This window comes from Opisthocomus hoazin, chromosome 25, assembly GCF_030867145.1.
Source record: "Opisthocomus hoazin isolate bOpiHoa1 chromosome 25, bOpiHoa1.hap1, whole genome shotgun sequence".
NCBI lineage: Eukaryota > Metazoa > Chordata > Aves > Opisthocomiformes > Opisthocomidae > Opisthocomus > Opisthocomus hoazin.
Genome location: NC_134438.1, coordinates 5,522,619 through 5,547,889, shown reverse-complemented (window position 1 = coordinate 5,547,889; position 25,271 = coordinate 5,522,619). Strand labels below are relative to the sequence as shown.

General features: G+C 68.6%; 5 protein-coding genes across 5 annotated transcripts; 4 read left to right on the top strand and 1 right to left on the bottom strand.

The window, feature by feature from the left end:
• Positions 1-127: 127 nt before the first annotated feature.
• On the bottom strand, positions 128-2,345 carry TMEM167B (transmembrane protein 167B). Its single transcript, XM_075443128.1, has 3 exons — positions 2,263-2,345; positions 718-849; positions 128-612 (listed from the first exon to the last, which is right to left on the bottom strand). The coding sequence occupies exons 1-3, from the start codon at positions 2,270-2,272 to the stop codon at positions 530-532; spliced, it is 225 nt and encodes a 74-aa protein (XP_075299243.1). The 5' UTR covers positions 2,273-2,345; the 3' UTR covers positions 128-529.
• A 1,343-nt stretch (positions 2,346-3,688) lies between these two features.
• Positions 3,689-6,922, top strand: LOC142364116 (protein FAM107B-like). Its single transcript, XM_075442854.1, has 5 exons — positions 3,689-3,712; positions 4,216-4,252; positions 5,519-5,663; positions 5,762-5,900; positions 6,809-6,922. The coding sequence occupies exons 1-5, from the start codon at positions 3,689-3,691 to the stop codon at positions 6,920-6,922; spliced, it is 459 nt and encodes a 152-aa protein (XP_075298969.1).
• A 764-nt stretch (positions 6,923-7,686) lies between these two features.
• On the top strand, positions 7,687-8,856 carry GPR25 (G protein-coupled receptor 25). The gene has a single exon (XM_075442898.1). It carries the CDS (start codon positions 7,687-7,689, stop codon positions 8,854-8,856), a length of 1,170 nt encoding a protein of 389 aa, XP_075299013.1.
• A 2,553-nt stretch (positions 8,857-11,409) lies between these two features.
• Positions 11,410-18,593, top strand: LOC142364166 (innate immunity activator protein-like). The gene is made up of 8 exons (XM_075443154.1): positions 11,410-11,569; positions 12,080-12,204; positions 12,288-12,407; positions 12,638-12,869; positions 14,451-14,522; positions 14,599-14,998; positions 16,076-16,643; positions 18,501-18,593. Exons 1-8 carry the CDS (start codon positions 11,410-11,412, stop codon positions 18,591-18,593), a joined length of 1,770 nt encoding a protein of 589 aa, XP_075299269.1.
• A 903-nt stretch (positions 18,594-19,496) lies between these two features.
• On the top strand, positions 19,497-24,673 carry SHISA4 (shisa family member 4). The gene is made up of 5 exons (XM_075442773.1): positions 19,497-19,944; positions 21,817-21,988; positions 23,391-23,524; positions 24,037-24,219; positions 24,316-24,673. Exons 1-5 carry the CDS (start codon positions 19,872-19,874, stop codon positions 24,360-24,362), a joined length of 609 nt encoding a protein of 202 aa, XP_075298888.1. The 5' UTR covers positions 19,497-19,871; the 3' UTR covers positions 24,363-24,673.
• Positions 24,674-25,271: the final 598 nt, after the last annotated feature.

The window sequence follows — 25,271 nt, the reverse complement described above, 5'->3', positions numbered from 1 at the left end:
GCACCGCCTCGTCCCGCACACTGCCCCCCCCCCCCCCGCGGGCTGTGAGCGTGCCCAGCCCCCCATGCGTGTGTCCCTCCCGCCCCACGCAGCCCCCCCCCCTCCCGCCATGCGAGGGAGCCATCGCTGCCCGCAGTGGAACCCCTGCTTTATTTACACGCCACAGTCCAACATTGGCAACCCCGGGGGGGTTACAAACCCCGCAGCAGCCCCCACCGAGGGGCCCGGGCGCTCCCGGGATGGGGGAGGGGCCGTGCTGGTGAGGGGGGCCCTGCCCAGTTGCCCCCAGTCCCTGGGGGCCGCAGTCCCAGCAGGACACAGTGTTCAGCAGCAGGAGCAGGCGCTGGCGGGGCACGGCTGGGTCTCCCCTCTCAATGGGGGGGGCTGGCACCCCTCGCCCCAAACTCCCGGCAGCTCAGGGGCGGCCCCCCCAGCCCCATCGAGGGGCCGAGGCGGGTGCCAGCAGGGTGCCGGGCCCCGGCGGCTCCCCCGGGGTGGCCGTCACCACTCCCGGCGTGTCCCCGCGGGGTCACTTCACCGCCAGGACGTAGAAAGCCATGAGGACGCAGGAGACGGCGACGGCCGCGTGCAGGCGGGTGCCGATGACGGCGGCTGCGGGGTCCGGGCAGGGCAGCAGTGAGCCCTGGGCTGGGGGAAACCCCCCCATGGCCCCGTCCCGGTCCCCCTGCGTCCCCATCCCGGCCCCCCCCGTCTCACCCTTGTAGAAGACGCCCCAGACGCCGCGCTTCTCGCAGAGCAGCCAGGCCTTCAGGCGCGGCACCTTCCGCAGGTAGGCGCAGGTGCAGACCAGCAGCAGCCCGAACACCAGCAGCCCGTCCAGCGAGTACACTGCGGGGAGCCTCAGCCACCCGCACCCCCGGCACCCACCCCCGGGGGCACCCAGCCTCCCAGCTCCCCCATCTCAGGGGACCCCAGTCTCCCAGCTCCCCCACCCCAGGAACCCAGCTCCCCCAGCTCCGGGGATCCCGGCCTCCCAGTTCCCCCACACTCGGGGCACACAGCATCCCAGCTCCCCCACCCCAGCCTCCCAGCTCCCCCACCCCAGGGGGACCCCGACCCTCCAGTTCCCCCACACTAGGGGGGACCCAGACTCCCAGCTCCCCCATCTCAGGGGACCCTAACCTTCCAGTTCCCCCACCCCAGGGGGGACCCCAAACTTCCAGTTCCCCCACACTCAGGGCACACAGCATCCCAGCTCCCCCATCTCGGGGGACCCCAACCTTCCAGTTCCCCCACCCCAGGGGGGACCCCAAACTTCCAGTTCCCCCACACTCGGGCCACCCAGCATCCCAGCTCCGCCATCCCAGCCTCCCAGCTCCCCCATCTCGGGGGACTGCAGCCTCCCAGCTCCCCCACCCCAGGGGGAACCCGACCCTCCAGTTCCCCCACACTGGGGGGGACTCAGCCTCCCGGCTCCCCCACCCTGGGCACCCAAGCCTTCCAGTTTCTGCACCCCAGAAGGGACCCAGCATCCCAGTTCCCCCACCCCAGGTACCTCAGCCTCCCAGTTCTACCCCAGCCTCCCGGCTCCCCCACCCCAGGGGGACCCCAGCCTTCCAGTTCCCCCACCATGGGCGACTCCGGCCTCCCAGTTCTCCTGCCCCAGGCACCCAGCCCCCGCACCCCGACCTCCCAGCTCCCCCACCTCGGGGCACCCCGGCCTCCCAGTTCCCCCCCCAGTAGAAACTGGGCCCTCCCAGCTCCCACCCTGCAGGGACCCCCGGCCCCCCACCTTCAGCCCCCCCCCCCAGCACCCAGACTTCCCAGCTCGCCCCTCCCGAGGGGACCCCGGCCCCTGAGCCCCTCCCCACCCCAAGGAGACATCCAGACCCCCCAGCTCCCCCCACCCAAGGGGCACCCCGACATCCCAGTCCCCCCCCAAGGGGACACCCAGACCCCCCAGCTCCCCCCATCCAACGGGGACCCCGACATTCCCGCTCCCCCCCCCAAGGGGAGACCCAGACCCCCCACCTTCAGCTCCCCCCAGCACCCAGACTTCCCAGCTCGCCCCCTCCCCGAGGGGACCCCTCCCCCTGAGCCCCCCCCCCAAGGGGACACCCAGACCCCCCAGCTTCCCCCCCCCCCAAGGGGGACCCCGACATCCCAGTCCCCCCCCCCAAGGGGACACCCAGACCCCGAAGACCCAGGCCTCCCAGCCCGCCCCCCCCTCAATGGGCACCAAGCCCTCCCGGCTCGCTCCCGAAGGGACCCCCCCGCCGGCCGGGGGTCCCCGCTCCTCACCGTTGGTCATGGCGGCGGCGGCGGCGGCGGGGCCCCCCCCGCGGCGCTCCCCGGCCCAGGGGCGCTGCGCATGCGCGGGGACCCCTTCCTCCCTCCCCCCCCCCGCGGCCAACGCGACAGCAGCTCCCGCAGGCGCGGCCAGTCGCGTGCCGATGGCGCCAGGCGCGGGCAGCCGACGGCCGAACCGCCAGGCGGGGAAATCGAGCTGGCCTGCGGGAACAGGCGGTCTCAATCGAGCGCCTATAGGCGGCGGGGTGGGGGCAGCACCACTATCGCCCAGTACTCGCCCCATCAGCCCCAGTGCACCCGGGCCCCACTAACCCCCAGTGCGCCCGGGAACTACCGGTGCGCTCAGAGAGCTCACCCCTGTGCACCCAGTCCCCATCCCAGTCCCCCAGTAACCCTCAGTGCTCCCAGTAACCCCCCAGTGCAACCAGTCCCCATCCTGGTCCGCAGTGACCCCCAGGTTCCCCAGTAATTCCCAGTCTCCCCATAACTCCCCACCTCTCCTGGAGCACCCAGTCCCCATCCCAGATCCTCCAGTAACCACCAGTGCCCCCAGTAAACCAGCGTCCCTCAATAACCCCCAGTGCTCCCGGTATCTCAGTCCCACCAGTAGGCCCCAGTCCCCTCATAACTCTGTGTGCTACCCAGTCCCCATCCCAGTCCTCCCTACAAGCCCTGTCTCCCAAACGACCCCCAGTGCACCCAGTAACACCCAGCATCCCACCCAAACCTCAGTCCACCCAGTCCCCAACCCAGTTTCTCCAGTAACCCCCAGTCCCCCCAACAACCCCCAGTGAGACCAGTGCCCCCAGCAGATCGCAGTGCCCCCAGTAGACCCAGTGACAACAGTGCCCCCAGTGGGACTGGTGGCCCCAGCAGATCCCAGTGCCCCCAGCAGATCCCAGTGCGCCCAGTGACACCAGTGCCCCCAGCAGGACTGGTGACCCCAGCAAATCCCAGTGCCCCCAGCAGATCCCAGTGCCTCCAGTAGACCCAGTGACACCAGTGCCCCCAGCGGGACTGGTGCCCCCAGCAGATCCCAGTGCCTCCAGTAGACCCAGTGACACCAGTACCCCCCGTGGGACTGGTGCCCTCAGCAGATTCCAGTGCCCCCAGCAGCTCCCAGTGGCCCCAGCAGATCCCAGTGCCCCCAGTGCCCCCAGTGCCCCGGCAGTGGCAGCGAGGCAGTGTCCCCAGCCCTGCGCAGGACACGTGTCACCGTCCCCTTGGCCCCGCAGGGCTAATCCCAGGGCTTAATGGCTTTTGCTGACAGGAGCGAGGCCGCCATCACCGTCACCGTCACCGTCACCGGTGGAGCGCACGGGGCCATTGGCCGGGCTCGGGGGAGCTGGCGCCCGGCCGTGTCCCTGCGTCCCCGGCCCCCCAGGGCACGGGGACAAGGACTGCTGGCATCGGGGACATGGGGCTGTCGCAGAGCAAAGGGGTGAGTGGTGGCAGCTGGCTGGGCTGCCCCGGGGACAGGGACCCCCCCCGGCGACAGGGACCCCCCCTTCAGCTCTGGGCTGGGACCCCCATCTGGAGGTGGGAGGGGACAACAGGGGCCACCCCAAGAAGTATCCCCAGGATAAAGATCTGGCTGTCCCCACAGCACCCCCGGCATTCAGCCCGAGGACCCCTCCCAATCCTTAGGTTTCAGAGTTAATGTGAAAATGCCCGTTCTTCTCCCCCTCCCTTGCACCCACCCACCACAGCCCGCCCCGAGCTCCCGGGGTGGGGACGGACACACACGACACTGGGGGGTGACAGCTATGGAAGGACAGAGGACACCCACAGAACCCAGGGCTGTGCCCCCTCCTGTGCTGGGGTCATGGGGGTGACAGGCAGGGACCTGGCGGTGTCCCCTACCCTGTCCCCAGCCCAGGGACCCCCCCGGACCCGGGGACGCACTGGGTGTCCCTCTCTGACCCCGCTCTTTGCCCTTGCCAGGGTGACGACAAAGCCCTGAGGAGCAGCGAGGTGCCAGGTGGGTGCTGCCGGGGCGCGGGGCTGGGGCTGTGGGACCCGGGGGAACGGGGACCCTGTGGGAGGTCGGGACCCCGGTGGTGACGGTGACACCAAGGAGTAATGGGGAGCCTGAGGGGTGACGAGGACCCCGGCAGTTATGGGGGTGCCACAGGGGTGATGGGGACCTCAGGGATGATGGGGACCCGAGGGGTGATGGGTACCTCAAAGGGTGATGGACGACACCCTAGGGATGATGGGTACCCAATGGGTGATGGGGACCTGAGGGGTGATGGGCACCTCAAGGAGTGATGGGCACCCAATGAGTGGTGGGCATCCCAGGGGTGACAGGGACCTCAAGGGGTGATGGACACCCCAGGTGTGATGGGTACCCGAGGGATGGTGGGGACCTGGAAGGTGATGGGGACCCCAAGGGTGATAGAGACCTCAAGGAGTGCTGGATACCCCAGGGTGATGGGTACCCAATGGCTGGTGGGGATCCCAGAGGTGACAGGGACCCTGAGGGATGATGGACACCCCAGGAGTGATGGGGACACAAGGAGTGGTGGAGACCTGAGAAGTGATGGGGACACCAGGGGTGATGTGTACCTCAAGGGGTGATGGGCACCCAAAGGGTCATGGGGACCCCAGAGGTGACAGGGACCCTGAGGGATGCAGGACACCCCAGGGGTGATGGGCACCCAATGGCTGGTGGAGACCCCAGGGATAATGAGGACCCCAAGGGACGATGGGGACCCCCAGGGGTGATGGTTGGACATGGGGACTATAGGGTGGCCTGGGGACAAGGGACAGGGACACCTGGACACCGGGATCCTGGAGGGTGCCATGTGCTGCAGGACAGCTTGTGGGGACCCCGGGCTGTAACACACCAAGACCCCCAGGCTTGGGGGCTGGTGTCTAGGGTGTCACCCAGCGCTGGCATGTGGCTCCGGGCAAGGGAGCTGGGCAGCATCACCCCATCCCCTGGTCACCCTGTCCTGGGTTGTCCCATCACTCGTGGTGGCCCCATACCCCAATGATCCCATCCCCAGTGACCCTCTCCCACTGATGACCCCATGCCCCCAGTGACCCCATCTCATGGTGACCCCATGTCCCTGGTGACCCCATGCCCCGTGGTGAGCCCGCCCCCTGGTGACCCCATCCCATGGTGACCCCATCTCATGCTGACCCCATCTCATGGAGACGCCATGCCCCTGGTGACCCCATGCCCCTGGTGACCCCATTCTATGGTGACCTCATCCCCTGCTGATGCCCGCTACCCCTCCAGAGGGTGACAGGAGTGATGTCCTCTCCTTGGATGTGGCCACTGATGTCCACGAGGGCCTCATCCAGCCCAGGAAGGTGCCAAACCCCATGCGGGAGTCCCGGGCCCACCGGGAGCTGCACCGGGAACTGCTCTTCAGCCACAGCAGGTGACCGAGGATGGGACCTGGGTCATGGATGGGACAGTCCCCGGCCAGGCGGCCAGGTGGGGGTGGCCACGTTGATGTCCGTCTGTCCGTCCCCGCAGGGGTATCCTGCCCCGGCACAGAGCCGAGCTCCCGCGGGTGCTGGAGAGCCGGCGGCTGAGGCAGCTGAGGGAGGAGCTGCGGGGACCCCCCTCCGACCTGGAGCAGCAGCTGAGGAAACGCCACCAGAGGCTTGAAGAGGTTTGTGCCGTCCCTCTGTCCCCCGTCCGTCTGTCCCAGCCCTCCTCCCTACATCCAGCCCCACCCTCACACCTTCACCTCACCATTCCCCATCCATCCATCCATCCATCCATCCATCCATCCATCCATCCATCCACCCACCCACCCATCCATCCTCCATCCTTCCCTCCATCCTCCCATCCATCTATGCATGTGTCCATCCATCCATCCGTCCATCCGTCCATCCACCCATCCATCCTCCATCCCTCCCTCCATCCTCCCATCCGTCCATGCATGTGTCCATCTATCCATCTGTCCATCCATCCATCCATCCATCCATCCATCCATCCATCCATCCTCCATTCCTCCCTCCATCCTCCCATCCATCCATGTATGTGTCCATCCATCCATCCATCCATCCACCCATTCATCCTCCCATCCATCCACCCAACCCCCTTTCAGCCCCATCCGTTCCTCATTGCCCCACAGATTTGAGAGTGGCTGAGGGAGGCCACATCATGGGGACAGTTGGGAGGCGCCAGGTCATGGGGACAGTTGGGTGATGTCCAGGCTGTTGGGACAGTTGGGTTGAGGAACGGCCAGGGGAGGCTGGATTTTGTGGATGGCTGAGGGAGGCTATGTTGGAGGGACAGGTCAAGGGATGGCCAAGGGCAACCAGGCGACTCCGACTGCTGATGGAGCCTGGGTTAATGGGACACTCAGGACAGGAGATGGCCAGGCCATGGGGACAGCCGATGGATCCTGGGTTGGTGGGACACCCAGGTCAGGAGACGGCCAGAGGGCATGGGGATGGCTGATGGAGCTGGCATTGATGGGACACCCAGGTCAGGAGATGGCCAGGTCATGGGGACAGCTGAGGGGACCCAAGCTGGGACCCACACCACCCCTCCCGGCCCCACCTGCCGCAGCACGAGCGGGAAGCGGCAGCGGGGCCGGATCCAGACCCTCGTCCTGAGTTCCTGCTGGTGCGGGATGGCCTGAGGAAGATGAAGCTGGCGGAGCCGGGCGCCTGGCAGACGTGAGCAGGAGCCGGCCCGGCAGAGCGGGGGGCTGCTCCCCTGGGACCCCCCCGGCACACGCCGGGCTCCCCCCATCCCCTGGCACATCCCGGTGCTGGGAGCGGTGCCCGGCGCTGTCATTCTGGGAGAGCTCGTGGTCGGGTGCCGCTGCCTCGGCGTCCCCAGAGCGCTGAGAACCAACGCGCCGGGGGCTGGAATGAGCTGGCAGCGCCGGGGGTGGTGTGGGCACGCGGCGGGCAACCGTCTCACCCCGACCCGCACCTGCTCGGGCTCGCTCTGAAAAATAATTACAAGAAAATAAAGGTTTTTCATCTGGTTTTCTTGATGCCAACGTGGCGGGGCCGGGGCCGGGGCGGCGTTGGCTTGGGTTGGCGTGCGGTGGGGACGGCGCGCGGCCACGGCGGGAGAGCGGGCATGGTGGGTCGGTGCCCGGTGGCTGGGTTCGGTGGTGGTCCCACCAGCCCAGATGCAGGTTGGTGTCCACCCGAGGCCTTCAGCCATCACCTGGTGGCGCGGAGCCGTCCTCCGCCCCCGGTCTTCCTCTCCCCCCTCCTTTTTTGGGGGTTTCTTTCTTCTCGTTGTGTTTTTTTCTTTTCTGTTTCCAAAATTAAACGCGCTTCACCTCCTGCCCCTTCCACCCCGCAGCCCTTGCCCCGTTGGAAAGGAAGTGCGAGATGCTGTTTTTGAGCAGATTTCAGATCAACAACCCAACCGCCGGGCGCGGCCAGCACCGCCCCGGGCACCGGGGCGGGCACCCGACCACCACCATGGCTCCCGAGGAGCTCAGCGGCTCCGCCGACTACGATTACCCACCGGTGACCAACACGACGGAGAACCAGGAACTCCCCTCCAAGTGGGAGTTCTTCTTCACCACAGTCTTCATCCCCATCCTCTACTCTTTCATCTTCCTCCTCGGCCTCGTGGGGAACCTCTTTGTCATCGTGCTGATGGCCAAGAAGAGTGGGAGCAAGAGGATGGTGGACACCTTCGTGCTGAACCTGGCGGTGGCTGATGTCATCTTCGTCTGCACCTTGCCCTTCTGGGTGGCTGCGGGGGCGCGGGGGAACCGCTGGCTGCTCGGCGAAGGGCTCTGCAAGGTGAGCAGCTACGCCATTGCCGTCAACCGCTGCTCCAGCATCCTCTTCCTCACCGCCCTCAGCGTGGAGCGCTACTTGGTCATCAGGAAGGTGCTGGACACCAAGATGATGGGTTCCCAGAGGCACGTCCGTGTCACCTGCGGCATCATCTGGGCAGCGTCCCTCCTCCTGGGCGCCCCGTCCTTGGTCTACCGGCAGCTGGATGGGGATGACTGCTGGGATGAAGATGGAGAGGACTTCAGCCTGGCCATGGTCTTCCTCACCTTCCTCCTGCCCCTGGGGGTCATCTCCTTCTGCTACTGCTCCATCTACTGCCGGCTCCAGCGCCATGTCCGGCTGGGCAGGGGTGTCCGGCGTTCCCACCGCGCCATCGTCACCATCGTCGCAGCCTTCCTCTGCTCCTGGCTGCCCCTCAACGCCTGCAAGGTCCTGCTCTTCTTCCTCGCCAAGGGGATGCTGGTCCTGTCCCAGGGGCAGGAGGTGGCCCTGAGGTGGGTGGTGGCCGGCAGCACCTGCCTGGCCTTCGTTAACAGCTGTGTCAACCCCCTCGTCTACGCCCTGATGGACGGACGCTGCCGTCCCCGATGTCCCCTCCGTCCCCGCGCACCGGGGACGAGTCCCACCACGGCCGCCCCCTCCTCCGCCACCGACTCCAGCCTCCTCTTCGGTGGCCGCAACCGGACCAAGACCCTTCCGGGCCCCCGGCGAAGGAGCGGGACCGAGCTCCAGCCGGCACCGGGGGTCCCACGGGGCCACCCTGGGGCGAGCCCCCCACTCCCCTCCCCGGCGTCCCCAGGTGCCACCGCCGTCCCCGCTGTCCCACCCGGTCCTCGGCCGTAACCTGGGCTCAGCGCATCCCGGTGCGACTTCCGAGGGAGCTGCTGCCCCACAGCCCCACGCAGGCAGGATCAGGCCCCCGGATGGACCCCCTCCGCCCCATCGCCCCCCCCGAGATGCCCTTCGTCAGGGGTGGCTTCGGGAGCAGGGACCTGGGCTTAATCCCAATTTAATCCAAATTAATACAAATTTAGCCTCATCACTAACGATAGATTTCAGTCTCCGAGCTGTTTTTGCCTCCCGCCGGGGGGAAAAGGGGGGGCTCGGTGCAGGGGGGGCTCGGTGCCGGGGGGGGCTCGGTGCTGGGGGGGCTCGGTGCCGGGGGGGCTGCCAGCAGCTCTGCCCCGGCAAGGGGACTCGCAGAGCTGAAAACCCCTGGATTGCTCCAAATCTGCCTTTTTTTCTCCAAATCCACCCTTTCTGGGTGCTGCTGGGGTTCCTGCCCCCCCCTTGTGCCCCTGGGCCAAGATGGGGTGTCCTGTGCCCCCCCCCCCAGATCGTGGAGGGACGTGGGGAAGGTGTCAGGGAGTTTGTGGAGGTGCAGGGCACCGCTGCTGCCTGCGCCCTGCCCTGCACCCTCACCTGCACCCTGCCTGCTCCCTGCCTGCACCCTCACCTGCACCCTGCCTGCACCCTGCCAGCACCTCTCCTGCCTGCACCCTGCCTGCACCCTGCCTGCCCCCCTGCCTGCATCTCACCCCCCTGCACCTCGGCTGTTTGCACCCTTGCTGCTCCTCTCCTGCCTGCACCCTGCCCGCACCCTGCCTGCACCCTGCCTGCACCCTGCCCGCACCCTGCCCGCACCCTGCCCCTCTCCCGGCTGCCCGCTGGCCGTGGGGCCGTCCCGTGGGGCTGTCCCGTGGGGCTGAGGCACACTTTCCATCACCTGCCCGGTGCTGGCAGCGCAGGATGTGGCCGACGCGCCCGCGCCAGCCGCCCTGATTCATCTCACACCGCAGCGGCGGCCGCGGCAGCACCGTTCCCACGGCCTGGCACAGCCCTGGCACAGCCCTGGCACAGCCCTGGCACTGTCCTGGCACAGCCCTGGCACTGTCCTGCTCGGTCCCTCGCCCGTCCCCTCCTGCCTGGGGACAGGGACAGGCTGCCCTGGGGAAGGGACAGTGGTGGCTGTGCCAGGGCAGCACCAAAACCTCCTGCCCTGCCTGCGGTGCCAGGCTCTGGTCCCTGCCCGTCCCCGGCGCTGTGCCAGACTGTGCCAGACTGTGCCAGGCTGTGCCATGCCATGCTGTGCCGGGCTGTGCCAAGCTGTGCCGGGCTGTGCCGGGCTGTGCTGGGCTGTGCCGGGCTGTGCCAAGCTGTGCCGGGCTGTGCCGGGCTGTGCTGGGCTGTGCCATGCCATACCAGCCCATACCACACTGTACCGTGCCAGGCCGTACCGTGCCACATCATGCCGTGCCCTACTGTGCCACACCGTGTCCTGCCACACCGCACTGTGCCGCGCCAGCCCTTGCCATGCCCTGCCACGCCACACCGTGCTGCAGGGTGCCAGGCCCCTGCACCCAGCGCCAGGCTGTGCCACGCTGTGCGGTGACAACTGGTGTCGTGTTGTGCCGTACCATACCACACCGTGCCATGCCATGCCATGCCATACCATACCACCCCACACCATACCATGTCATACCATGCCATGCTATACCACACCACACCATTCCATGCCATGCCGTGCCACGCCATACCGTACCATGCCATGCCATTCCATGCCATGCCGTGCCACGCCATGCCATACCATACCATACCATACCATACCATACCATACCCTCCCATGCCAAACTGCACCACGCCACTCCACACTGTCCTTTGCCACCCCGTGCCGTGCCGTGCCATGCCGTGCTGAGCAGGCCCTCGCCGTCGCGGGGCGGAGGCCGGGGCGCGTGGGGCGGCGCGGGTGCTGCGGGTGCCGGCGGCCGGGAAGGTGTTGCTCACCCGCTCCTCCCCTCCGCCTCAAGTCAAAACTCGTCCCGGTGTCCCGGGCGCAGCAGAGCCGGCAGCGGCGGCGAGCGCCCAGGTAAGGCATCGCTCACCGGCCCCGCTGCGGCCCCCCCGGGACCCCCGACCCTCCCCTGCCTCAGTTTCCCCAAGCCACTCCACCTCGCGCCGGGGCGAAACTTCAGCTCGGTGGGGGCGAAAGGAACGCAAAACCGGGGCGAGCAACCCCCCTGCCCCACTCCCACCCTTCTGCCCCCCACCAAGAGCAGAGGGGGGTCTGGGTGCTGGGGGGGGGCCGCTTTCCCAGGGCCGCCGGCCGCCCCCACCCCGGCAGCCGCCTCCAGCCCAGACGGAAAAGAAATGAGAACTGGGAGAGGCGCCCAGCGAAACCGGCCGGGGCGGGAGCCAGCACCCCCCCGCCCCCCCCCGCCGCACCCCGACCACCTTTGCCCCCGGGATGGGTCTCATCCAGGCAACCCGGCTGCCACGCACGTGTTCGCACACCTTTGTTTATCGTAGGACCTACAAGAAGGCAGGCAAAGCAAACACGGCCTCGCCTTCCTCCTTCCCCCCCCACCCCGCGCCGCCATCGCCGGGAAGGACGGGGCGATGCTGAGGGGTGGGGGGGTGGCGGGGGGGGGTTCGCCGCTGGGTGCTGCACCCATGGGTGCTGCGCGGGGACAAGGCATCTCCCCGCTGTCGCCCGCAGGGTCCCGGCCCGTCATGGGGGAGGTGAGCGACAGCGACAGCGGGATCATGCTGCATTCGGGTGAGCACTCGGGGGGTATTTTTTTGGGGGGGGGGGGGTAACTCTTGGGGTGCCCCCGTCCTCCGCACGTGCTCCTATAGACGTGCCCCGGCTGAGAACGGGGCACTTCAGTGCGTGGGGCCACAGAAAAGCTCCTTGCGGGGGGGTTGGGGTGGGGAAACGGGGGGTTCCCCAGTTTCGGGGGGGGCACCCAAGCGTGGCGGCGGGGCCCTGGGCCAGCTTTGACTCAGCCGGGTTTTGCTCGGGGATGGCTGAGTCAGGGCGAAACCTTCCCCGTGTCCCTGTCCCCCCCCCGCGCTGGGAAATCACGGCTGCCCCGGGAGCCCCAGCACCCATGGGTGCTGCTGGGGGGGGGGGACACTCATGGCTGCTTTTCCTCCCCCTGTGGTTGGGGGGAAACTGAGGCAGGGAGGCGGTTGGGGTGGGTTCGGTCTGGGTGTATCTCAGATGTCTGTTGGGGGGGGGGGTCGGTCTGGATGTCCGTCCCCCCGTCCCCCCGTCCCCCCCCAGGCCCCGGCAGCCCCGCGTCGCCCCCGAAGCAGCGGGCGCAGGCAGGGCGCAGGCAGCAGCAGGCGTTGGAGGCCCGGCTGGAGGGCTGCGTGCAGGAGCTGCGACGGCTCTGCCTGCGCGAGGCGGTGAGCGGGGCTGGGGGGGACCCCCTGCCCGAACCCCCCCGTCCCACCCCGCCGGCGGCTCAGCGTCCCCGTGCCATCCCCAGGAGCTGACGGGGACGCTGCCCCGCGAGTACCCCCTGAAAGCTGGCGAGAAGCCCCCCAAGGTGCGGCGCAGGATCGGTGCTGCCTTCAAGCTGGATGAGACCCTGGTCCTGCGCGGGGCGGTGAGTGGCTCCCCAGGGTGCAAAACCGGGGGGGGCGGTGGGGGGGGCGGTGGGGACCCCTCTCCACCCCATCCCGGAGCTGTGGATGATGTCCAAGCATCACCTGGACATTCCACCACCCCCTTCCCATGGGAGAAATGAATATCCCCCCTCGTTACGCGAAGCCTTCGTTAGCGTGCGAGCGCGGTGGGTGGCGGTGGGGTGCCCGAGCGTGTCCCCTCCGTCCCCAGGACCCGCTGAGCGCCCTGGAGCGGGACCTGGCCCTGCAGCTGCAGATCGCCAAGGCCGCCCGGCGCCTGTGCCGCGAGGAGAACATCAGCAAGCGGCTCCGCAAGCGCCGGCAGACGGCCGCGCTGCTCGAGGAGCAGAAGCTGAAGGACCTGGAGAACGTCCTCAACCAGCGACGGCTCCTGGCCGGCCGCCGGCCTCTGCCCACCGGCGCTGGAACCGGTGCTGCCGAGGGTGAGCCCCCCGTGTACCCCCCACCCCAGCTGGGGGCGGCTCAGTGGGGAGGCTGGAGGTCAAGGGGGCAGGAATGGGAATGGGTGCAGGTCGGTTGGGTGTCTCTGGTGGATGCACCCCAAAATGCCATCCCTGGTGTGTGTGCTCCAATCTTCCATCCTGGGTGAAGGCACCCCCCTGGATGCACCCCAAAATGCCGTCCCTGGTGGGTGTGCTCCAATCTTCCATCCTGGGTGAAGGCACCCCCCTGGATGCACCCCAAAATGCCATCCCTGGTGTGTGGGCCCCAATCTTCCTTCCCTGGTGAAGGCACCCCCTGGATGCACCCCAAAATGCCGTCCCCAGTGCATGCCCCCCGGTATGGTCACCCCATGAATGCACCCCAATCCCCCTGCCTCCAGTGGAAGCACCCCGATACGCCCTCTCTGAGGGATGCACCCCGGTGAACGCACCCCAATACTTCCTCCCTGTCGAATGAATGCCCCCTGATGTGTGATCCCTGGTGAATGCACCCCGATACTTCATCCCTGCTGATTGCACCCTGTGGCTGTACCCCGATACTTCAACTCCAGTGTATGCACCCTGATACACCAGCCTTGCTGTATGCACCCCATGAGTGCACCCCAATACTTTCTCTGCTGATTTCACCCCCTTAAATATACCCCAATACCTCACCCCTGCTGATTTCACCCCCATGAGTGCACCCCAACACCTCACCCCTGCTGACTGCACCCCATGATTGCCCCCCAGTCCGCCATCCCCAGTGAGTGCACCCCGTGATTGCCCCCTAGTACTTCACCCCTGCTGATTTCACCCCCATGAGTGCACCCCAATACCTTACCCCTGCTGATTTCACCACCATGAGTGTACCCCAATACCTCACCCCTGCAGACTGCACCCCATGATTGCCCCCGAGTACTTCACCCCTGCTGATTTCACCCCCATGAGTGTACCCATAGGGATACACCCCTGCTGTATGCACCCCATGATTGCCCCCCAATACTTCATCCCTGATGATTTCACCCCCGTGAGTGCACCCCAGTACCTCACCCCTGCTGACTGCACCCCATGATTGCCCCCCAATACTTCATCCCTGCTGATTGCACCCCATGATTGCCCCCCAATACCTCACCCCTGCTGATTTCACCCCCATGATTGCCCCCCAACACCTCACCCCTGCTGACTGCACCCCGTGGTTGCCCCCCAGCCCGCCATCCCCAGCGAGTGCACCCGAGCAGGATTTCGCCCGCTGCCGTGTCCCCGTCCCGCTGGCACCCATGCGCGTGCCTCCATCCCCGCCACCCTCCCGGGGCTCCCGCTCCCGTCACCCCCCAAGGACCGGGGCCATGGTGGTGGTGGCTCCTTCCTCCCCCACTGGTACCCCCAAACCTGCCCAGCACCCCGGGCAGGCTGGGAGCTGCCCGCACCGCCGGCACGCGGCTCGGCAAAGCCGGCCCGGCCGGTACCGCCGCCGTCGCGGAGCGTGTCGGGACAGGCGGCGTGGGAGAGGGGGAGCGGAGGCCTCCGGGGACGCGTTGGGTGGCGGCGGGTGCCGTGGGAGCGTTTTGGCACCCTGCTCACCCGTCCGCGTCCCCGCAGAGCTCAGCGCCTCCGACGAGAGCTCGCTGTCGGACGCCGTCCTGCTGGAGGAGGGTAAGGGGGCTGCAGGGACGACATCGGGGTGCCCCCCGAGTGTCCCCGCCATCCCGACCCTGCATCTCTCCCGCAGAGGAGACGCGGCCACCGGGACCTGCCATGCCGAGGGGGTCTCCGTCCCCTGAGGAGCCCCCCGAGGCGGAGGGGTCAGGGACCCCCCCGGCTCCCCCCAACCCCTGGCGGGAGACCAGCCTCGACAGACCCTACGAGAAGGCCAAAAAACCCGGTGTCGACCCCCAGGACGGGGAGACCCGAGGGTCCCGGTGCTACCCCGGGTCCCCACTGGCCATCACCGCCACCCCCTTGGCCCCCGCCAGCCCCGACCCCGCAGCCCTGCCGGCACCCAGGTCAGGGGACGTCCCTCCCTACCGCTTCGTCCCCGTCAGGACCCTGGTGCTGTGCCGGCAGGCGGGCTCCAGCGCTCCCAGCACCCCAGAGCCGTCGGGCCGGCGGGGACAGTCCCAGTCCCTGAGGTAGGTCCTGCGTGTGGGGAGGGGGGACAAGGGCTTCTGCAAGGGTGGTGGGGATAACATCATGGGCAGGAGGATGGAGATGAATCCGTGGGGAGGATGGAACTCAACGCATAGGGAGGAGGTTGGAGATAAATCCACGAGGAGGAGGATGGAGACATCCTCATGGGGAAGATGGAGCTAAAGCCATGGGGAGGAGGATGGAGATAGCCCCATGGGGAGGAAGATGGAGACAATCCCATGGGGAGGATGGAGACAACCCTGTGGGGAGGAGGTTGAAGAGAACACCAAGGGGAGGATGGAGAAAACCTTATGGGGAGGATGGAGAAAACACTATGGGGAGGATGGGCATAAATCCATGGGGAGGAGGATGGAGATAGTCCTGGGGGGAGGAAGATGGAGCTGACCCCATGGAGAGGATGGAGATAACCCCATGGGGAGTACGATGAAGATAGCACCAAGGGGAGGATGGAGCTAATCCCTTGGGGAGGAGGATGGAGATAATTCCATGCGGAGGATGGGGCTAACCCTATGGAGATGCTGGAGCTAACCCCATGGGCAGGAGGGTGGAGCTAACCCTGTGGAGATGTTGGCGCTAACCCCATGGGGAGGGTGGAGCTAACCCTTTGGAGATGCTGGAGCTAATCCCATGGGTAGGACGGTGGAGCCAACCCTATGGAGATGATGGAGTTAATCCCATGGGTATGAGGGTGAAGCTAACCCTGTGGAGATACTAGAGCTAACCCCATGGGTAGGAGGATGGAGCTAACCCTATGGAGATGCTAGAGCTAACCCCATGGGTAGGAGGGTGAAGCTAACCCTGTGGAGATGATGGAGCTAACCCCATGGGTAGGAGGGTGGAGCTAACCCTGTGGACATTCTGGAGCTAACCCCATGGGGAGGACAGAGAATGCCCCATGGGAGGAGGCTGGAGCTGACCCCATGGGGATGCTGCACCCTGCACCCATGGGGTGCTTGGCCCCCCACCCCCACGGCCACCCTTTCCTCCTGCTCACCCTGGTTGGCGGGCGGGCGGCGAGGAGAAGGGTCCACCTGCAGCCGCAGCCCTGCTGCCCGCAGGGTGGACGCGTGCTGGCCGCCCGGCGAGCCGCGGGGCCGCAGTGCCGTACCCCGCCGGCGCCCCACGTACTACACGGTGACGGTGCCCACCTCCTGCATCCCGACCCCCGGCCCCGCGCGCCGCTCCGGCTCCGACGACAGCATCTCCGACCTCTCCAGCGTCTCCCACGCCACCTCCCCGGGCAGCAGCAGCCCCGACGTCTCCTTCCCGCGCCCACCGCCCCTCGCCGAACCCGGTTATTACCCTCGGGGTGCCCACCGGTTCCTGCCACCCGCCGGTCCCCCGGCTTTCCTCTACGAGCAGGATCTGGCCCCGTTACGCTACCAACGCCTGGTGCCCTCGCACAGCCGCATCGTCCGCACGCCCTCGCTCAAGGACTACGCGCCGGCGGGGAGCCGGGGGCTCTCCAAGGCGGCCGTGACCGAGGAGCTGAAGTCGTGGCACCAACGAGCCCGGCTGCGGGGTGCCCGTCCCCACTCCCTCGACCGGCAAGGGGCCTTTCGGGGACCCCGTGGTGGCATCGCCAGGGACGTGCCCATCGCTCGTGGAGTCCTGCCGCGGGCTCAGGTAGGGCAGAGGGTCCGGGTGGCGCAGGGGTGGGAGCGGGGACATGGGAGGGTGGGGGAGAACCGTGGTGCCCATCGCCATATGGGGACCCCCTGGGTGCTGCCCTGTGGGTGACTGGGTGACGTTTGTCACCTTGAGGTGGTTCAGGGACAAGTGGCTCCGGTGGGGTCACAAGAGGGTCCCTAGAGCAGGAGTGGGGTCCTGAGAGGGTCCATGGGGAAGAATTGGGGTCCCGTGAGGGTCCCTGGGGCAGGACTGGGGTCCCATGAAGGTCCCTGGGGTAGGACCATTGTCTCAGGAGGGTCTTGGGGACAGGACCAAGGACCTGTGGGGCAGGACCAGGACCCTATGAGGGTCCCTCTGGGCAGGTCCAGGGTCCCACATGGCTCAGGAGCAGGATCCTAGGTGGGCCCTCGGGGCAGGACCAGGGTCCTGAGTGGGTCCAAGGGGAAGGATCGGGGTCCTGAGGGGATCACGGAGGAAGAGGTGGGGTCTCCTGAGGGTCCCTTGATGCAGGACTGGGGACCCCTAAGGGTCCCTGGACTGGTGAAGGTCTCGTGGGACAGGACCTATGGGGCTCCCTGGGCAGGGCCCAGGGTCCCAGAAGGGTCCCTAGGGCAAGACTGGGGTCCTGAGGAGGCTCCACGACCAGGACCAGGGTCTCGTGAGGGTCCTGGGCACAGGCCCAAGCTCCCTCGAGATCCTTTGGGGCAGGATGGGGATGCTCTGAGGGTCCCTCCGGGCAGGTCTAGGGTCCCATGGGTCCCGCGAGGGTCCCGGGGGCAGGACCAGGATCCTAAGGGGGTCCATGGGACATAACAGGGGTCCTGTGCGGGTCCCTCCGGTCACACCTGTGGTCCCATGAGCAGGACCTGGGGTCCCACGAGGGTCCTGGGGGCAGGACTGGGGTCCCGCGTGGGTCCCTGCACTCCCACCCAGGGTCCCATGAGCAGGACCTGGGGTCCCATGAGGGTCCCGGGGGCAGGCCCAGGATCCCAAGGGGGTCCCAGGGACAGAACTGGGGTCACGCACGGGTCCCTGCGGTCACACCCAGGGTCCCACAAGAAGGATCTGGGGTCCCGTGAGGGTCCCTGCGGTCACACCTGGGGTCCCACGAGCAGGACTTGGGGTCCCACGAGGGTCCCGGGGCAAGGACTGGGATCCCATGTGTGTCCCTGCGGTCACACCTGGGGTCCCACGAGCAGGACCTGGGGTCCCGTGAGGGTCCCAGGGGCAGGACCAGAATCCTAAGGGGGTCCATGGGGCAGAACTGGGGTCCCTTGTGGGTCCTTGTTATCACACCTGGGGTCCCATGAGCAGGACCTAGGGACCCGTGAGGGTCCCAGGGGCAGGGCTGGGGTCCCGTGGGGGTCCTAGGGGCAGGGCTGAGGTCCCATATGGGTTTCTCCGGTCACCCCCAGGGTCCCATGAGCAGAACCTGGGGTCCCACGAGTGTCCCAGGGGCAGGACCAGGATCCTAAGGGGGTCCCTGGGGCAGAACTGGGGTCCCGTGCGTGTCCCTGCAGTCACACCCGGGGTCCCACGAGCAGGACCTGGGGTCCCACGAGGGTCCTGGGGTCAGGACTGGGGTGCCCCTGGGCAGGGGGGGTCCCTGCAGACATTTTGGGGCCTGGCTCCCTCCCCTCCACCTGGGGGGTCCCGTGGGGACGGGTGCCCGCGGTGGGCCGTGGCACGCTGACGCGGCGTGCCAGGACCTGGGCGAGCCGGGGCCTGCGGCCGTGCCCCCGCAAACACCCCCCCCCCCCCCCCACCCCCCAACCCCCTGCCGCGGTGCCGGCACCCCGGGGTGCTGCCGGGGCGCGGTGCCGGCACCCAGGGGCTCCGTCTCCCACGCAGGCACCCCCGATCCGCGTCCTGCGGCGCTCCCCGGACGGCGTGCCCGTGCAGGTCTACGTGCCTGAGAACGGCGAGATCGTCACACAAGTGTAAGCGCCAACAGACACCCCCCCCACCCCGCCCCAAGCCCCCCGACCCCGGGGTGGGGGGGCCACAGCCTGGCTGGCCCAGGGACAGCGGGGACCGAGGCGTCCCCCGCCCCCCCGCCCCGGTGTTTGGGACACGGGTGGGAGGCGCAGCAGCCCCCCCAGCACCCCTGGGGTGCGCGGGGCTGGGATGGGGGGGACGGGGCTGGCCCCCCGCCCACCCACCCCCCCGATGTGTCCCCTCACCGTGACCCCGATGGTGATGGTGCCACTGCGACCCCCGATTCGGGACCCCGCTCTCTAATAAACGTGGCCTTTGGGGTGCTCCTGTCCTCGCCAGCCCCCCGCGACGCGTCACCTCCTGTCCCCAGCCCTGTGTCCCCCCCCCGGGACCCCCCATCCTCTGGGTCTAGTGCTGGGCTGGCATTGCCAGGATCAGGCCCTGGTGCGTTGGGGTCCCCCTGAGCCCCCCCCCGGCACCCAGTTCACCCAGCAAGCCCTCGGCCTGGAGGGGACGGGCGTGCTGGGAAAGGGGGTGCAGGGGAGCGGGGTGCAGGGAGGGGGCAGGGGGAAACGGTGGGGTGCAGGGGTGCAGGGGGGGTGCGGGGGTGGGGGGGGGCTGGACAGGAGGAGTGCGGGGAAGCGGTGCAGGGGAGGTGCGGGGGGGTTGGACAGGAGGGTTGTGGGGGGGGCTGGACAGGAGGGGTGCGGGGAAGGGGTGCAGGGGGGGTGCAGGGGGGGTGCGGGGGGGTTGGACAGGGGGGGTGGAGGGGAGCTGGACAGGAGGGGTGCGGGGAAGTGGTGCAGGGGGGGTGCGGGGGGCCCGGCCGTGCCGGTGCCGCGGGGCGGGGGCGGGCGGGGGCCGGCGGCTGCGGCGGGAGGGGCCGCTGCGGGGGGGGGGGCGGGGGGGGGGAGCACCGGGCAGCGCCCGAGCGGCGCCGGGCTGCGGCGTCACTGCGGGCCTGCGCCGGCCCCGCACCGGGAACCACACCGGGACCGAGAACCGCACCGGGCACCGCACCGGGAACCGCACTGGGACCGAGAACCGCACCGGGCCCCGCACCGGGCCCCGCACCGGGACCGAGAACCGCACCGGGCCCCGCACCGGGCCCCGCACCGGGACCGAGAACCGCACCGGGCACCACACCGGGCCCCGCACCGGGCTCTCACCGGCACCGGGCCCCGCACCGGGACCGAGAACCGCACCGGGCCCCGCACCGGGCCCCCACCGCCCCCCTCCCGGCCCCGGGCAGCGCTGAGCGGGGGCCCCGGGCCCGGCCCCGGGATGGGGCCCGGCGGTCCCGGGAGCGGCTGGCCCCTGGCCGGCACCGTGCTGGTGGCCGTGGCCACCTCGCTGGGTAAGGGGCGGGGGGGGATGGGGGGGGCGGTGGGACCCTGCGGTGGGGGCCGGTGCCACCGGCTGTGACAATGGGGTGGGACCCGGTGCCACTGGCTCTGACCATAGGGCACCCCAGGGTGGGACCCGGTGCCACCAGCTGTGACCATAGGGGACCCCAGGGTGGGACCTGGTGTCACTGGCTGTGACCATGGGGACCCTCAGGGTGGGATCCAGTGCCACCAGCTGTGACCATGTGACCATAGGGACCAGGGTGGGACCCCATACCACCGGCTGTGACCATGGGGTGGGACCCGGTGCTACCAGTTGTGACTGTGGGGACCCTCAGGGTGATGATCACAGGGCATCCCAGGGTTGGACCCGGTGCCACCAGCTGTGACAGTGGGGTGGGACCCAGTGCCACTGGCTGTGTCCGTGGGGTGGGACCCAGTGCCACCAGCTGTGACTGTGGGGACCCTCAGGGTGGGACCCAGTGCCACCAGCTGTGACCATAGGGCACCCCAGGGTGGGACCCGGTGTCACCGGCTGTGACCGTGGGGTGGGATCCAGTGCCACCGGCTGTGACCGTGGGGACCCTCAGCGTGGTGATCACAGGGCACCCCAGGGTGGGACCCGGTGTCACCGGCTGTGACCGTGACCCGCGCCAGCACAGGGCCCCTTCGCGCGGGGGCTGCTTGCACCAACCTGTCCCACTGCCCCCCCCATCTGCCACTTTCGGGGTGTCCCTGGGAGCAGCGTGCGCGGGGCCGGGGGCTGCTGGAGCCAGGATGCCCCATCCCGGGGGATTTGGGTGCTTCCCAGGCCTGCAGCCTGTGCCTCAGTTTCCCCACTTGTCTCCGAGCTGCTCCAGTCCCATTGGGGGGCCAGTGAACCCCACATGAGACCCCCGAGAAGCCACTCGGAGCTGGCAGGGAGCGGGCTGGCCACCCCGCCGGGAGCAGCCCAGCGCCGGTGGCTTCCAGGCCGCTGTCCCGGCGCCTCCGGCCGCCCCCGGGCCTCATCCCGGAGCTATTTCTGGGAGCGCAGATGGCTCCGGCCAGAAATAGAGCTGGGAGGCATCGCTGGAGCCCCCGGGCGGGGAGGGGGCCTGGGGGGGCCTGGGGGCTGCGCCCGAGGCAGTGGGGTCTGCAAGGACCCGGGGCAGGATGGAGCGGGGTCTGGGGAGGTGTGGGGTGGGGTGAGACAGGATCCAGGGGGATGTGGGGCAGGATGGAGCGGGAGATGGGGGGCAGGATGGAGCGGGAGATGGGGGCAGGGGGGCAGGATGGAGCGGGATATGGGGGGGAGCATAGGGGCAGGGTGTGGGGGTCCGTGGGGCAGGATGGACTGGGGTATGGGGGGGACATGGGGCAGGGTGGAGCAGGAGATGGGGTGACATGGGGGCAGGATATGGGGGACAGGGAGGCAGGATGGAGTGGGATATTGGGGGCAGGATGGAGCAGGATCAGGGGGGCAGAGGGGCAGGATGGAGCGGGATATTGGGGGCAGGGGGGCAGGATATGGGGGGCAGGGGGGCAGGATGGAGCCGGATATTGGGGGGAGCATGGGGGCAGGGTATGGGGGTCCATGGGGCAGGACAGAGCGAGGTACAGGGTACAGAGGGGCAAGATGGAGCCGGGTATGGGGGGGCATGGGGCAGGATGGACCGGGGTACGGGGGGGGACGTGGGCAGGGTGGAGCAGCATATGGGGGGACATGGGGACAGGATGCAGTGGGGTACGGGGGGAGCACAGGGCACGGGACGGGGTGCAGTGGGGTACGCTCTGTCCCCCCGAGACAGCCGGTGGGGGGCGGAGGAGGTGGGTGCCGCTGGGGGTGGCGGCGGCCGAGCTGGGGGTGCCCCGAGGCCCCGGTGACGGGCGGCTGTTCCCAGTGGCGGGGGGCGAGGACTGCCTGTGGTACGTGGACAGGAACGGCTCCTGGCACCCCGGCTTCGACTGCGACTTCTTCACCTTCTGCTGCGGCACGTGCCACCAGCGGTACTGCTGCCGCGACCCCCTGCGCCTGCTCACCGAGCGCCAGCAGCGGCACTGCCTCGCCTTCAGGTGCTGGGCGCTGGGCGCTGGGCGCTGGGCAGTGGCACTGGGTGCTGGGTGCTGGAGAGCGGCACTGGGTGCTGAGTACTGGGCATAGGGTGCTGGGCGCTGGCAGTGGGTGCTGGGCACAGGGTGCTGGGTGCTTGGTTTTGGGTGCTGGGCCATGGGGATTGGATGCTGAGTGCTTGGCACTGGGTGCTGAGTGCTGGGCACTGGGTGCTGGGCAGTGGCACTGGGTGCTGGGTGCTTGGTTTTGGGTACTGGGCCATGGGGATTGGACGCTAGGTGCTTGGCACTGGGTGCTGAGCGCTGGCACTGGGTGCTGGGTGCTTGGCAGTGGGTGCTGGGCAGTGGCAGTGGGTGCTGGGCACAGGGTGCTTGGCACTGGGTGCTGAGTGCTGAGTGCTGGGCACTGGGTGCTGGATACAGGGTGCTGGGCCCTGCAGGCTGGGTGCTGGGCAGTGGCAGTGGGTGCTGGGCAGTGGTACTGGGTGCTGGTGCTGAGTGCTGGGCACTGGGTGCTGGATTCAGGGTGCTGAGCAGTGGCACTGGGTGCTGGGCCCTGCAGGCTGGGTGCTGGATGCTGGGCGTTGGTACTGGGTGCTGGTGCTGGGTGCTGAGTGCTGGGCACTGGGTGCTTCATACAAGGTACTGGGCAGTGGCACTGGGTGCTGAGTGCTGGGCACTGGTGCTGTGCAGTGGCCCTGGATGTGAGTGCTGTGCAGTGGCACTGGGTGCTGGGCACTGGTAGTGGGTGTTGGGCACTGGGGACTGGGTGCTGGGTGCTTCATTTTGGGTGCTGAGCCATGGGGATTGGATGCTGGGTGCTGGGCAGTGGTACTGGGTGCTGGTGCTGAGTGCTGGGGACTGGGTGCTGGTACTGGGTGCTAGGGATTGGATGCTGGGTGCTGGATACAGGGTGCTGGGCAGTGGCACTGGGTGCTGGGTGCTGGTACTGGGTGCTGGGTGCTGTGTGCTGAGTGCTGGGCACTGGGTAGCGGTACTGGGTGCTGGGCATTGCGTACTGGGCTCTGGTGCTGGGTGCTGAGTGCTGGTCACTGGTACTGGGTGCTGGACACTGGTACTGGGCATTCATACAGGGTGCTGGGCACGGGTACTGGGCACGGGTACTGGGCATGGGTACTGGGTGCTGGACACTGGTACTGGGCACTCGTACGGGGTGCTGGGCACTGGTACTGGGCACTGGTACTGGTGCTGAGCACTGGGTGCTTCTCTGGACATCCCTGTCCCTCCAGTCCCCAGGTGGGTGCTCCGAGGGTGCCCCTGGTGCTGCGGGCACTGGGGCGACTGGGGGGGGGGGGGGGGGGAGGTCCCCTGCAGGGTGCGGGGGGGCTGCCCCGGGTGCCCCCTCCCAGGCCCCGCTCGCCCACGTCCCCGCCGTGTCCCGCAGCCCCAAGACCATCGCCGGCATCGCCTCGGCCGTCGTCCTCTTCATCGCCATCGTCACCACCATCGTCTGCTGCTTCATGTGCTCCTGCTGCTACCTGTACCAGCGCCGGCAGCAGCTCCGCACCCCCCTGCAAGGTGGGGGATGGGGGGCAGGGTGGGGGGCTGCGGGGGCGGGGGGCAGGAGAGGGCCGGTATGTGTGGGGGTGGGGATTTGGGGAGCAGGGTGGGGGGCTGCAGGGATGGGGGGGCATGAATGGGGGGTGGGGTGCAGGAGAGGGCCTGTGTGTACAGGTGGGGGGATTTGGGGTGCAGGGTGGGGGTCTGCAGGGATGGGGGGGCATGAATGGGGGGGTGGGGTGCAGGAGAGGTCCTGTACAGGGTGGGGGCATTTGGGGTGCAGGATGGGGGGCCTGGAAGGATGGGAGGAGTGGATTGGAGCGCAGGGGTGAGGCACCTGGGTGCATGGTGGGGGGTGATTTGGGTGCTGGGGAAGGGCGGTGGAGTGGGTGCTGCTGAGATCACCCCAGTGCCCACCGCTGTCCCCTGCCGCACCCCCCCAAGGGTCACGGGCACCCATGGGCACCGCCGGGCTCTGTCCCTGTCCCCGTGCGGGGGTGCCGCAGCCCCCCAGCCCGTCTCTCCCGCAGGTCCAGAGATCCCGCTGTCCAGCTACCCGCCCGCGGCCCCCCCAGCCCCCTTCCCCATGGACCCCAAAGCCGGCCCCGCACCCCCCCAGCCCGGCTTCACCCCCATGGCCATGTACCCGCCGGCTGGCCCCGCCGCCCAGTACCCCCTGTACCCCTCCGGCCCCCCCATCTACAACCCCACAGGTGAGCACCGGGGGGGGGGGGACAGGGACCCCCCTACACCCAGGGGGGCTCGGTGGCCTTGCGGGGGGGCTGACACCCCGTCCTGCTCCCCCGCAGCGCCGCCGCCCTATGTCCCAGCACAGCCCAGCTACCCCGGAGCCTGAGCACCCACCGGGACCCCAGCACCCACCCTCGGGTGCCCTGGCCATGGCCGGATCGGGCCCTTCCCGGCCGTCCCCGGGGCTGACCCCGTGCCGGCAGCACAGGGCGGCTCTTGTCCCGCACCCGCACACTGGGCCCTTTGTGGGTGCCTCCGCGCCGGCTCCCGGTGCCAACGGCCCCTGCACCCATGGCGGGGGATGCCAGGGGGGTCCCCCAAGGGCCGCGCATCGCTGCACCCCTGCACGCCCGCGGCTGGATTCGGCCCCGGCTCTTCCCCCCCATGAGGTTGGCATTAAACCACGTCTTGTGCCCACGGCGTTGTCTTGGTGGCTCTGTGCCGGGGGGGGGGCAGAGCCCCGCGCCCCTCCCCCGGGAGCTGTAACGGGGGGCTGTGACCGACCCCCCCTTCCCCTGCTGCTTCGCCATCCGAAAATTGGGCTGGGATGGATCATTCCCACCAAAGCGGCCGCCAGGATGGGCCGGAGTGGGAGCGCTCTGCTTGCCCCGCTGTCCAGAACGGGGACCCGGAGCCATCCCCAGCCACGTTCCGGGGAAAAAAAACCACAAATTCAGCCCCAAGATGGGGCTGGGGCTGTGGGGCTGCTCCCTCCACTCGTCCCCCCCATCCCGCATCACAGAATCCCAGAGTCCCAGCATGGCAGGGGTTCGCAGGGACCTCTGGGGGTCACCCAGCCCAGCCCCCTGCCCAAGCAGGGTCACCCAGAGCAGGGGGCACAGCACCGCGTCCAGGCGGGGCTGGAATATCTCCAGAGAAGGAGACTCCACAGCCTCCCTGGGCAGCCTGGGCCAGGGCTCCGTCACCCTCAGAGGGAAGAAGTTCTTCCTCATCTTCAGCTGGAGCTTCCTCGGCTTCAGTTTGTGCCCGTTGCCCCTTGTCCTGTCGCTGGGCA